The 12,662-nt window shown below is 39.2% G+C and overlaps 1 protein-coding gene across 1 annotated transcript; it reads left to right on the forward strand.

Moving 5' to 3' along the window:
• The first annotated feature begins 8,616 nt into the window (after positions 1-8,616).
• Positions 8,617-11,490, forward strand: c1ql1 (complement C1q like 1). The gene is made up of 3 exons (XM_066677720.1): positions 8,617-8,642; positions 9,347-9,938; positions 11,135-11,490. Exons 2-3 carry the CDS (start codon positions 9,465-9,467, stop codon positions 11,312-11,314), a joined length of 654 nt encoding a protein of 217 aa, XP_066533817.1. The 5' UTR covers positions 8,617-8,642; positions 9,347-9,464; the 3' UTR covers positions 11,315-11,490.
• The last annotated feature ends 1,172 nt before the right edge of the window (positions 11,491-12,662 follow it).

A 12,662-nucleotide genomic window follows, 5' to 3' on the forward strand; every position in this document is an offset into this window, starting at 1 on the left:
AAGCATTACTTGGCGGTCTCCCATATGGATGTGCATTCCAAATTTTTATATCTGAGTAACCGTAACTGGCAATGAACGGTTAAGCTGTGATTAGCTGTGATTATTTCAGAGTGTTTCAGAATTCGAATACTGACAGCTAAATGGTCGGAAGAGGTCTCTGCCTTCTGAGTATTAAGCCAATTTATGCTTCTGTGTTGAATCTACGCCATAGGCAGCACAGCCTGATGCACAACTGATGTAATATCTATGCAAACCACAATGACTGTGATTGGTCTGCAGTCAGACGAACATGATTCAAGTTGCTTAAGTTAAGAAGTACAGAAATAGTAACTCATCTACAATTAAATAAAAATAAAAATTAATACCACTGTACCCCTACATTGTGTACTACAATCTCTGTACTGATTTTTGGGTTTTGGAATATTTCTTCTGGTTTTGACCTTGCTTCACCTATTGTGTTTATTAAATTTCCAACTGACTCTCACCCTCGGTGAGTGATTTGTGACATCTATAGATATGTAAACCGTGTATATGAATGAAAATTAGTTACTGATAACTAAAACACAGACAATTACTAAACAGTACACATCATTTTGTTAAATCATAAAGGATCTAAGAACTAAAACCAAATACCAGGAAAGCCATGCTGCACCAATTAAAGTCCTTGGACAACTATCCTACCACTGCATTAGCCTGCAACATATTAACATATAAAATATGTCTGTAACATATTACAATCTTACCACACTAGATAACAGCATCCACCACATGAAATGAATTTACTTGTTGTAACCCCTACTCACCAGTTCTCAACCAGAAGCTCCAATCCAGTTCATCCCAGAAGTACTAGCTGGAGCTCAGTGATGCCAGAGAAGGTAATTCTACTGCTCCACAAACAAAAGCTGGTGGTAAATTCAAAGGTTTGTGGACACTCCCTGTAATCCGTGAATTCAGCTTTGTTGTGCTGACATGTTTAGCTATTCTCATGCAGCTTGTAATAACTATAGAACAGTAAGAAATGCAATGAGAGCATCTGGAAATCAACCCTGTAGTCCACAATTGGCTTTTACTTGACTTACTTGTCATTCACTCACTTGCATACTCACTCACATTCAGACACTGCTCCACAAAGGGTTAATATTCAGTATCTGTTCTGTTAGGTTGCCTTTGACAACATGTGAAAAATTCCAGATAAATAGAAAACTAGAAATGGTCCAAAGTCATTTTTCAAACTTTGAATTTTATATTCAAAATAAAGGGTTAACTGCTTAAAGTTTTAAGCAAATATGAGACACAGAGCCAAGATTTCATTTATCTACTCTGCTCAACACTCTCCACTGTATAATGAAAAAGATATTCATTCTTTTTTTCTCCAATCTGTTAGTGTTGCATCAATACTGATGCCGTATTGGTAACAGCACAAATACTGGGACTTAAACACAGTTTTGGTATCGACTACAGAGAGCACCAATACAATAGTTGTGTTGGAAATGGCCCACTATTCACCATCCCTACATATAGGACACGATACTTTTCAGGACACACCCAATGAAGCATATACCCACTATATGCTATATACCACTATAGTGGCATGCGCCACTAGTTGCAGCACAAATTTAAAGTTGGGGCATATAAACAGACTATGTATTTCACACTACACTATTGTTTATGTTGATTTTTACAGAGACTGGAAAAACACTACACAACACCAAACTCCCCATACAGACGTTCAGTTCGCTGTGGTTATTGTTTGCACTGCCAGTTGTGTAGATCCACCAATTAGAAAATTACAATACAGTTGCAATAAAGGCTCTAACAGGGTGTGGTGTGGGGCACCATGTTCTCCAACGGGTAACACTTGTTATTTGAGGACATGTGTATCAAGCACTATGTAATATATTGTTTATTGTATATTATGAACTCCACTGCACGCGCCTGTGTTGACTTTCTCATTGGCTGTTGAAGGGACTCCTTCAGCCTTGAGTATACTATGTGTTTTTTAATGTGCAGTTAATAAAGGAGTAAATGATGTTAATTCTTATTATATCTTATTAGCGATACAGAACACTGCTTTAACAAAATATAGCAATATAAATATCTGGATTTATAAGCACCTGTCTAGTAATTAAGATTCTTCTTCTATCTTCTATCTGTATCTCTTCTACCCCATCTCTCGCTCTTGCTCTCTCTCTCTCTCTCTCACACTCTCTCTTTCTCTCTCTCTCTCTCTCTCGCTCTCCCTCTCTCTCACGCTCTCTCTCTCTATCTCTCTCTCTCTCACGCTCTCTTTCTCTCTCTCTCTCTCTCTCTCTCTCTCTCTCTCTCTCTCTCTCTCTCTCTCTCTCTCTCTCTTCGTTTTGTCTCTCATGCCCTTTTTACCATATACAGCATTAAACGTGGTCTGGATGGTAAATTTTCCACTCCATACGCTTCCTAAGGGAGCTTTATCTGGAGGACTAAGAAATTAAAATCACGGAGAAAACTATCTTATTAAAGGCGTGAGTAAAACCTCAGCTACATGTTTGTCATTATTTACTAGTTTTAAGACACTAGTTGTCAGTTTCTTAAAAATCCATGTTAAAACAGCACTCAAAATAGAAACATGCTCGTCCAGTTGTCATTTTAATGCAGTCTGAATGTATGACTTTCAGCGCTGAGGAGACTTGTAAAATGCTTCATTACAAACATCCCCCTGATAAACTAATCCAATTCGAATAGAGCTTAAGTCTGATGCACACACACACACGTAAACATGAGCGAACATTTCTCTCTGAGTCTCAAAGCAATAAAAATGCTTGATAGTGTTTCTCTTTTAATAAGGCCCTTAGCCACTGTGAAAGTGCTTAGAGCATAAGAAACAAAGATTACCTCAAACAGCACGTGACTTCAGTCTTTTCCACTTGTCTCCATAGCCACACACTAAATTTAAAGAAATAATGTGCTGATTTATTTACTTATTTATGTATTTATTTTTTGCTTTGATCTGTCTTTAAATCACCTGGATTACAACATTATAAATGCAGCTATATCATATACGGCCCACATCTTACATTTGTCTTCTATTAATTTATTTTTTCAGGTGTGCATTTATGATGTTTGCGTGGGTTTAAGCACCAAAGCAAACATTTAATTTTTCTATGACCATATTACAGTCTCTCTTTATACCTTTAAAGAGGCTTGTTTTCTATTTGTGGTTTTTAAGGCAGCTCTGCTTAAGGCGAATCTGATTGGCAGCCTCATTGAAAAAGCTGATTGGAGTGAAACGCTCCTTATAACCTCAGTGCTAAGCAAGCTCTCATCCCCTGTTAGTAACTGAAGAGGAATTAAAGAAAGAGCACTGTAAACATTTGTGGGAGGACGTTACACAGAGGATGGCAAAATAAAATCTATAGGGTTAGGGTCAGGTTTGTTAAGGGTTAGGTTTGATTGCTCAATAACCATCGGAAATGAATGTGGACACCCACAGAAGGAAATCTTTGTTTTACACAGTGTGCAGATCTGAGAAAAATCTTTTAGTCAGGAATGTATGAAAGAATGTTAAAACCAGCCTGCCTGTTTTTGTTTTGTTTTTCTCTAAACCTGTTTAATCACTTCTTTACATTCTTTGTGTAAAGTACATTAAGTACATTCTAGGTTTGAGGTCTGCTGTATGTCCGCAAAAAAGTTGAGACAGGAGCACATTTAGCACTGTGTCAGCAGAGACAAACGGCACAGGCATTTGCAGAAATTGCATAAATTGGAGGTCAGAATACCAAGCAAGACTCCACAAATCAGGAGAAACTGAAATCAACAAACCAGGGGGCTAGGCAAAGGGCAAATCTGAATATACAGAGCCAAAATTTTGAAACACGAGTAAACAGGAATCCATAAAACTCTTCGTAATTAACAAACAATTCAGTGACAATACTATGTAAAGAGGTGTAGTGAAGACACTGTTAACATAGTCTGCGAGAAGTGCGCCATATCTGTACACAGACGAGGACCTCAAAAGCTGATCGGAAAGCCTGTCGTGGCATCGTCATGATCAGACAGGGTCTCCTGCTGGGAGCTGGAGTTGGCAGGAGGAACTGTGACAGGGAGTGAGACAGGTGTAACACTGTGCTGCATCACCTTTCTTTTGAACATTTAATCATCGTTTGAAGACTAAAAAAACATTATTTGATATAGTTTTGAGTGCTTTTTCTGTAATATGTCTTCAGCTTGGCTTTTGTCATTCTATTTTGGTTTGTGAACTTTATACACAGAGATCTCCCTGAATCTTTTGATAAGATTATGTTCTGTAGAGGGTGAAGTACCTGAAACCCCTGCAATCACTCACTGCACTTAAACTATTAGATTATACATATAGGCATTGTGTGAAGCCTTGACCCATTTTTGCTTACAAAACGCCAAGCCTTTCCAGGAAGCTGCTTTTATATCCAGACCTGAATATATCACCTGGTTAAGCTGGTTTTAGCCTAAAATCGGCAAATACTTGAAATGTGTAGTAGACATGAGTGTGTATGTATTAAACACAGATGTTGTTGCTGTTTTGGATTGTTTTCTTTGAAGCACTTTCCAAAGTGGAATTTCAGATTATTGCCGTTTGTGTTTATATTCATTTTCCCTTCTGTCACAACGTATTTGCATTGCATTCGTGAAGCTGTTTTCTCAAGACAGGAGCCCTTTAACAGTATCTGATTAGCTTGGCTATGTGGAAATGTGGTGTGATTGAAAGCAGTAATCTGGCGTGTTTGCATATATTCAGCGAGTAAAGCAGGAGCAGCGTGCATCATTGTGAGAGCTGTGGATGGAGGACATGGCGATAAACAGAGATTTATGGAGCGATTGCAGAGTGACACAAACACTTACTATAGCGCCCTGCTGAGCGGAGCACTTACATGCAAACATATTCCAACACATTCCCCATCCACATTCACTCTCACTCACACACATGCACTCTCTCTGTCTTCTGACTTTCATTCAAACTAACTGTGACTCACCAACAATGAGCCATAAACCTACCCAGCCAGTACAACACAAAACAATCAAACAAACAAGGGTTAAAAAAAAAATGAAAATATTTTCTGGCTGCAGTCTCATCTCGGAAGACAGACGGAGCATTTAGACACAGTTTAGCAGCTCACTCTGTCTCGCTCTTTAATGTCCCTCTCTCTGGAGAGGCGTAGAGCGGTTTTTAAAAATGCCTCTGATTTGCTTTAAGTTCTTAATGAGCCCCTTCGGGATTTAGAACACCTTCAAGAACAGCGTCTCTTCGGTCAAGATCCACTTTGTCAAATCAGTCGATGCATGATGCTTTGTTTCTGAAAAGCTTCTCTTTTAAAAACAATGCTTAAGAGGACCCTCAAAACTGTTTACTGTGTAAAATGTGCTTAAGCCATTAGGCAAATGGTTCCCAACACTGCTCCTCCCCTGGCCTGCCTACACATATAACACATGGCCAAAAGGTTTTAGATACCCCTTTAGAATAAGTGAAAGAGCTTAATTTAAAATGTAGATAGATACATACAAACATATATACTTTATTGATACTGATGATTGATACTCAATTACAATTCACATTATAAGGGTGTTCCAGAAGACTGGATAAAAAGAAAGTAACTGCACTCTACATAGCGATGGAAACAGTTTAATACAATGTTATGCAGAAATAAAAATGGTGTGTATACTGTAAATAAATGCAGCACTCTAATATATGCATAAATATGTGTAGACTACAAATGCTACAGAAACATCTAAAAATATAACTATGACTATAAATAGTACAATGATGACACCTCAGTAATGGGTTTAATTTCATCTAGGGTTGAGAATGCATTTGAGAAATAGAAAGGCTGAGTGTGTGTTGCCCTGTAAAGGACATATCCCTCTAGGGTGTGTTCATGCCTTGCTCCCAGTGATTCTGGGTAGGGTCCGGACCCACCCCAACCCTGAACTGGAGAAGCGGTTAGAGACAATGAATGAATGAATGAATGTGTATGTGGTGCTTTTCCAGTGCATGCCATTTTTTCTTGGACTGAACACCGCTCCACACCCTATTTCTCACAGCAGAGTTTTCCTTGAGGTATGTCCAGCTTTTGCTGGACTTTTTCATTGGTCACAAATCCAATGAGCATTTGAAGGTCTTTAAACCACCATGGGGTTATAATCAGGCTATGAGGTTAACAAAATATGTAATAGACAATTCCAATATTTAAAATAAACTTATATAATAAGGAATAAAACAGCTTTGTCACATGAAATCCTGAGTCTGTCTGTAGAGCAACTCTGTGACAGGACTGTGGTTTCTGACTGATCATTGTCTATTATACAAAGCAGTTGGCATACTGTCCTTTTCTCAGCTCCATGCTGACCACTGACCCTGCTTATCTGACCAGCTTGTCCTGTTGTGTCCCATTTTTAATGCTTCCTCCCCAGTACACCACCGCATTAAAAAAAGGCAGCTGGCAAGCACAGATTAATAGACTATCTGTAGGAGCTTCCTACAGATGTTGAAGGACCCCAGCCTCTTTAGGAAAAAGAGCCAGCTCTGCCCCTTCCAGTACAGGATGTCTGTGTTATCTGACCTGTACAGCTTGTCATCCAGTTGCATCCCAAGATACTTATGTCCTAACTACCTCCACTTCAACCCCCTCAAAGGAGATTAACTGTGGAATGCACTGGAGCATTTGTGCACGTACATTAAGATGAAAATGCTCAATGCCAAGCTATAAGAGCTAGAACGGTGTAAAGCCCCGCCAGCATCTGTGGAACTTCCAGAACAGAACTGGGCAGTTGGTGTTCTTTTAGCTTGTTTACTCTTTCTTGTTCTTACTCTGTCTATGTCCCACCCCATTTTATACACGCTCTCAGGTGCACAAAGTGCCTTTTCTTGGCTGTGGATATATTCTGTTTACTGGGTGTTTATCAGGTGAAAATGGGGAAGACATTCATTTGAAGAGAAAGAAACAGAGTTTTTAATAATTAATAAACATTGGGAGCTCACCCCAAACAATGAGAAAGTGAATCTCAAAAATCCAGGAGGGTTAAAACTATTAATTTTACTTTTCATAAACGTACCATGGGTTGCACGGTGGCGTGTTACTGCCTTGTGCCCAGTGATTCTGTGGGGGACCTGGTGCCATCACAGTCCTGAACTGGATAAGCAGTTACAGATAATGAGTGAAAGAATATTAATAATCATGATGGTAATAATTATTGCAAATATTTATTTAGAGAGTTAAATTATATTTACTGAGGAAAATGAAACATACATGAGTCTGTTTTGGTGCCTGTTTTACATTTCACACATACAAAGTAATAATAATTTCTGAAAAATAATTTCTGAAAAAGGCCACTTTTAAAAACAATATTTTGCAACTCATTCTCATTAAGGATTTACACTTTTTAAGCCTGAAAAAAAATAGAGCTTCATTCTTGGTCTATTTTGAGTTCATGAACTCAGGAACTTTCCTTTCTGTCTACTGCAGGTCAGAGAAGTTGTTCTGCTGTTCCTGAAGCTCTTGTTTCTTATTCTCTGTATTTCTTCTTCACACAAAGTGAAGTGGGCACAGAGGAGTGAGAGGTCATGTGTGATGAAACAGTGGAATGGTGATGATAAAAGCAGCCTCTTATAAACACAACATACAGGCTTCCTTCATATTAGCTGTGATTGTAATGTGTGTGTGTGTGGGGGGCACAGAATTGTGACATTAAGTGAAACGTATTGCTCATTATATTCAGTGCTATTGTGTAACAGTACAGGCAAATCAGTCTGAGAGAGATGGAGAGAGAGAACCAAGCCAAACCAAACTCATCTAAAGTCTCTTAGCACTACCATTTTATTGTCTGTGTATGTGTGTGTGTGTGTGTGTGTGTGTGTGTGTGTGTGTGTACTCCATCGAGGTAATCATGACATTCATGAGGTGTGACATTTGGAGCATTTTCATTTACTGGCATTTCCTGTGACATTTCAGCAGAAGCTTAGCACAGTCTGTTTGTGTTGTGTGTGTGTGTGTGTATGGGTGTATGTGTGTGTTACCTGAGGTATTTCTAACCGACCTCAGTGTTACTGGCCAGAGTTCAGTCAAGGCAGCACATAAAAGGCATCTCATTATCCCGCATTTATGAGTAATAACTGCCAACTCACTAGCAATGTGGTAGTTATTAACCAGGTAAGGTACACTGCATCATGTTCTGTCCTGTTCTTTGATATGTTCTTGCTTTGTCCTTGTTCTGTGTTTTGATCTGTTCTTGTTTGTCTTCTTACCATGCTCTGAGTGTGTGAGCAGTAGTGGGTCATGTGAAAAAGCTCACGGATGCTGCCTGTTGTCTGTATATATAGTATTCTTTATTGTCCGTACACACTGACATTTGTGTTGCATACAGTTTCCAAAATAAGACACATCTTCGGACATGTAAGAGGCAACACATTCACACACCAGGCATGCATATATAAGCTTTGCCTCTTCGTCTTAGTTTGTCTGTTATTTTCTGGTTATTTTGTGTTGGTTTGTTCATGTTGCTTAGAGTAGTTTCATCTTTGTACTTTTTTTTTTGCTTACCTCATGTTTTGTTGATCTGTGGTCTCCATTTTGTTTTATATACCTTCAGAATGGTGCTCCCTCTGGGGTGTGTCCACGCCTTGCGCCCTGTGGTTCCAGGTGGGTACCTGCTGCAACCCTGAACTGGAAGGGCAGTTGCATACAATGAATGAATTAATACCTTCACCTGCATATTTGCTTCTTTCTCCTCATCCCTCACACACCACTGTTTAAATATGACACATTTTTAATGAGTAATGTTATAGCTCCATTCAATACCTTTTAGTTGGAGTGGGCTTTGAGATGACTGATCCAAAACTGATCATCCAATATCAGTACTCACTGATGTTCTCATGGCTGAATTTCATTTCTGTCTACCTTTATAAATATTAAATGTTGTTGCTTTCCAAAGAAAAAATATTTAAACTATAGTAACTTTAAAGGAGAAGGGACAACGCATTGTAAATTTCAACAGAAAATGTAAAACAATTTATTTTATGTATTTTTTGAGAATTTCTATTGGTTCATTCATCATAACATTTTAACACAATGTGAAGGACAGTTGTTGTGTACAGATGATGTAGTATTAAAAAAATCAGCAAAATTGGAGATGGTTTTCCCTGGACAAAGACCATGAGAGTTTTAACTTAAGTGGGGATTTAGGCCTCTCTGATAATGTTGGAAATCCCATAGTGAAAGACCACCATGAGAAAAATAATCCAGTGTTATGTAACAAAATCCTGCATGTGATTTTTTTTTGGGGGGAAACAGGAATTATTATTTCCTGTCATTTTTGCTGAGGTTGCCTTCACTTCTGTCAGCAGTTTCTGAATGGCATCATGTGACCTGAGTCCTCCAATCAAAAGAGATCTGTCCAAGCTGTAAGAGTCCACTCTGATGGTCTGTGTCTTCATTTGAGTTTGAGTTAATAGTGAAGTCAGCATGGCTAGGGTAGCTATATTTTTAGCAGTCGTGGCTTTTACCTTTTTGTGTTTTGAAGAGGTCAATGGTGTGACCCAGCCAGGGTCCTGCAGGCTTGTGTGTGACCCTTTCCAGTCCCAGAGTGGAACCCATGACCTGGGGGCCAATGGTGTGGTCATCCCCCTTGGCGCATCTGGAGGGGGACCTCCAGGTCCAGCGGGACCCCCAGGGAAAGCTGGACCTCCTGGCCTTCCAGGCCCTAAAGGAGAGCCCTCTATAACCCGGGGTGCAGTGGCCTTCTATGCTGCTTTGAAAAATGACTTTAGTAAAGAGGATGTACTGAAGTTCAGTAACGTCGTAACAAATCTGGGCGGCCGATATGACTCCTCTACCGGCACTTTCACCTGCCAGTCAGCTGGAGTTTACCACTTCAGCTACAACATAGTGAAGACTGGAGTCAGCCTCAGGGCTGACCTGGTGCTTAATGACAACAAGGTAAGCAGAGGAACTGACCTCTAAAATTTCTTAGCCAACATGAGAATCAATAAAATGCATGAAGAAACTTGAGCATGAGAAGTGATATAAGAGCCAATAACTTTTTTGACTTTAATTCACAGAAGTGAATGCCAACCATATCATTTCATGTATTATAAACCTTAGAATATCTCTGCTTCTGAGCAAAGAGTGAGGAATAATAAAGAAAATACAACATGCTTTTGTAATGTTCATCAAAGATAATATAAAGATATTTGATTGCAATTGTTATAGATAAATTAATAAAAATTATGGACAGTAATATCTCTAAAACAGTTGTTAACCTTCCTTCAGAAGTCCTTCCTGCAGAGTTTCTTCTCCAACTTGAACCTAGCACTCCTTATTCAGTTAATCAAGGGCATTTAAAGGCAGTAATTAGGTGAGTCATGTTAGGTTGATTAGCTAGTTCTTATGTTTTTGAGTACGTACATTCATGGGCACTGGGAACACACCCACCTTTCAGGAATGTTGAACTGCAACCGCTAAAATTAATTTTAAAGAGAATAAAAAACTAACTGTTGTGAAGACATTTTGGGAGAACAGATGGCGTAACATATTGGGAAATATTGCTGTGTACTATGTTACACTGGGATTTTGTGCCCCGCTTGGGCAAGCACACAATGACAGAACAGTGGGAGTCTGCAGAAGGGTGATGAACAGCTACAGTGTTGGTGAGCAGTGTTTTTGACCACATTCAGATGGTTGTAAACAAAACACTTCGGGAAACGAATGCGTGGTTGATGGAGAGCAGGAATTAATGTTCTGAAGCAGTGAAATGTTGGCAAATTTGATAAACTGCAGCTCAAAGTGCCCAAGAATTACAATTAAAACAGAATAGAGACACAGTTAAGATATATATGTATAATAATAAAAAAGTAGAATTATTACTTAAAAAAAATTTCCAAAACTATCCAGTGACTATTATACATAATGAGATATTGTAAATGGCTGTGATTGTTGTGCTGATTTATAACAATTCTTTATCCAAAAAATGATTTGCTTTTGTTGGACATGAGGTAAATTTGTCCAGTTTTTTCCAGTGTGGTATTCTTGGGTTCAATGCTCCACACATATCTCCAGACTTTTCAGAAACAGTTCTAAAGGAAGAACTGGTTTAGTAACTGCATGTATGTGTGTGTGTGTATGTGTGTTTTTAGATTGTAGCCAGCGCAGTGGCAGTAGATGCGCTCCACACTGACACGGCTAGTAACAGTGCAGTGTTGCAGCTGAGAGCTGGAGACCGGGTTTACGTTCGTCTCAACAAAAGCGACAGCACCCTCAAAGACACACACAACCTATTCAGCACCTTCTCTGGACACCTGCTCTACGAGCTCTGAAACCTCCACCCACCCAGTCACCAAAATCACCACCAGACCACTGCTCTCCAGCTATAAATGTATCACACCGAAACCAGTAGGAATATTATCTGATATTGCAACACTGGGGTCTGTCACTGAATTGTCTTTTGTATTCTGCCTGTGCATCTGTCAATGAATAAAAGGAAAGCTCTGTTACCAAGTCCCTGACTAAGACATTTTGTTGCTGTGGTAAAATCAATTCTTCAATTTAGCCGTGAGGCCAAGACCTTGGCAACACATTTCATGTGGCGTTGGAAAAGATGTCACACATAGATTGCAATGCCAACACAGGAGATTTCTATCTATCCATCTCTTGCTCTCTCCCTTTCTCTGTCTCTCTCTCTCTCCCGCATACACAGAGTTGCTGAAGTGTTACTAATGCTTTCAAGCCTGATTCATTGATCAAGCTTCCTGCTCCATTTTTACACGGTGTAAGTAAAAGCACCAGGTCCATTCCAGGTCCTGAGCACAAGCCCAAAGGCATTAAAAGCACACATTAGACAATCCATTTATGGCAAGATTAGACAGTGCTAATCAAGAAATGGCTTCTTCACCAACCTTTGCTTGTAGTGGATAAAACTAATGCAATTCCATTTTCATAAAATGTAAGTAATGTACAGGTACAGCTTTTTAACACCATGTGTGCCCTCAAAAGAACTTCCTTGATCTTACGATACATTTGTTTCCTCATTTTGTATCGTGGGCAACACAAGTAAAAAAAATACAGTCACTGTCAGTACCAAACCTCATCTTCAAAAACACTGAAATACTCTTAGACGTCTTCTCTTGATTGGTTAGATGTAAAATTTTGACAGAGCAATCATATTCAGAGGTATGCCATTTCATTTTTTGCCTTTCAGTGGATATCATGACATTTCTGCTTGCATCACTGACCAAAATGGGTGGACCCAAAGTAGCTGAACTTCCTAATTATGAGGACATTCTCTGTATCTATGACATCTGAGGTTAACCATGGTTAAAAATATCTTTGCTTTTCTCCAGTCTTAATAAGCTCTTCTGGGATTCTTGGTTTCAGCCCCAAAAATAGGGCTCTAACCTGTATTAATGTAAAAGCTTATTCCTGGAATCTAATCCACCTCAAGTCTGAGGTGGTGTCATCTTCCATTCCATACTTGATATAAAAACAGCACTATAAACCAAAGGCATGGCTTACAACACCAGCAGTGGGCCGGAATTTGCACAGAGTGGACATTTCTTCGATAAACAGCGTTGTTTAAACCTCCATTAGTGTGTGGAATTATATTGTGCACCAGCTTAGATGTAGCTGGAGAACAATGCTACACAGTCTGTCTATACACTACCTGTT

Source organism: Hoplias malabaricus, chromosome 7 (assembly GCF_029633855.1).
Source record: "Hoplias malabaricus isolate fHopMal1 chromosome 7, fHopMal1.hap1, whole genome shotgun sequence".
NCBI lineage: Eukaryota > Metazoa > Chordata > Actinopteri > Characiformes > Erythrinidae > Hoplias > Hoplias malabaricus.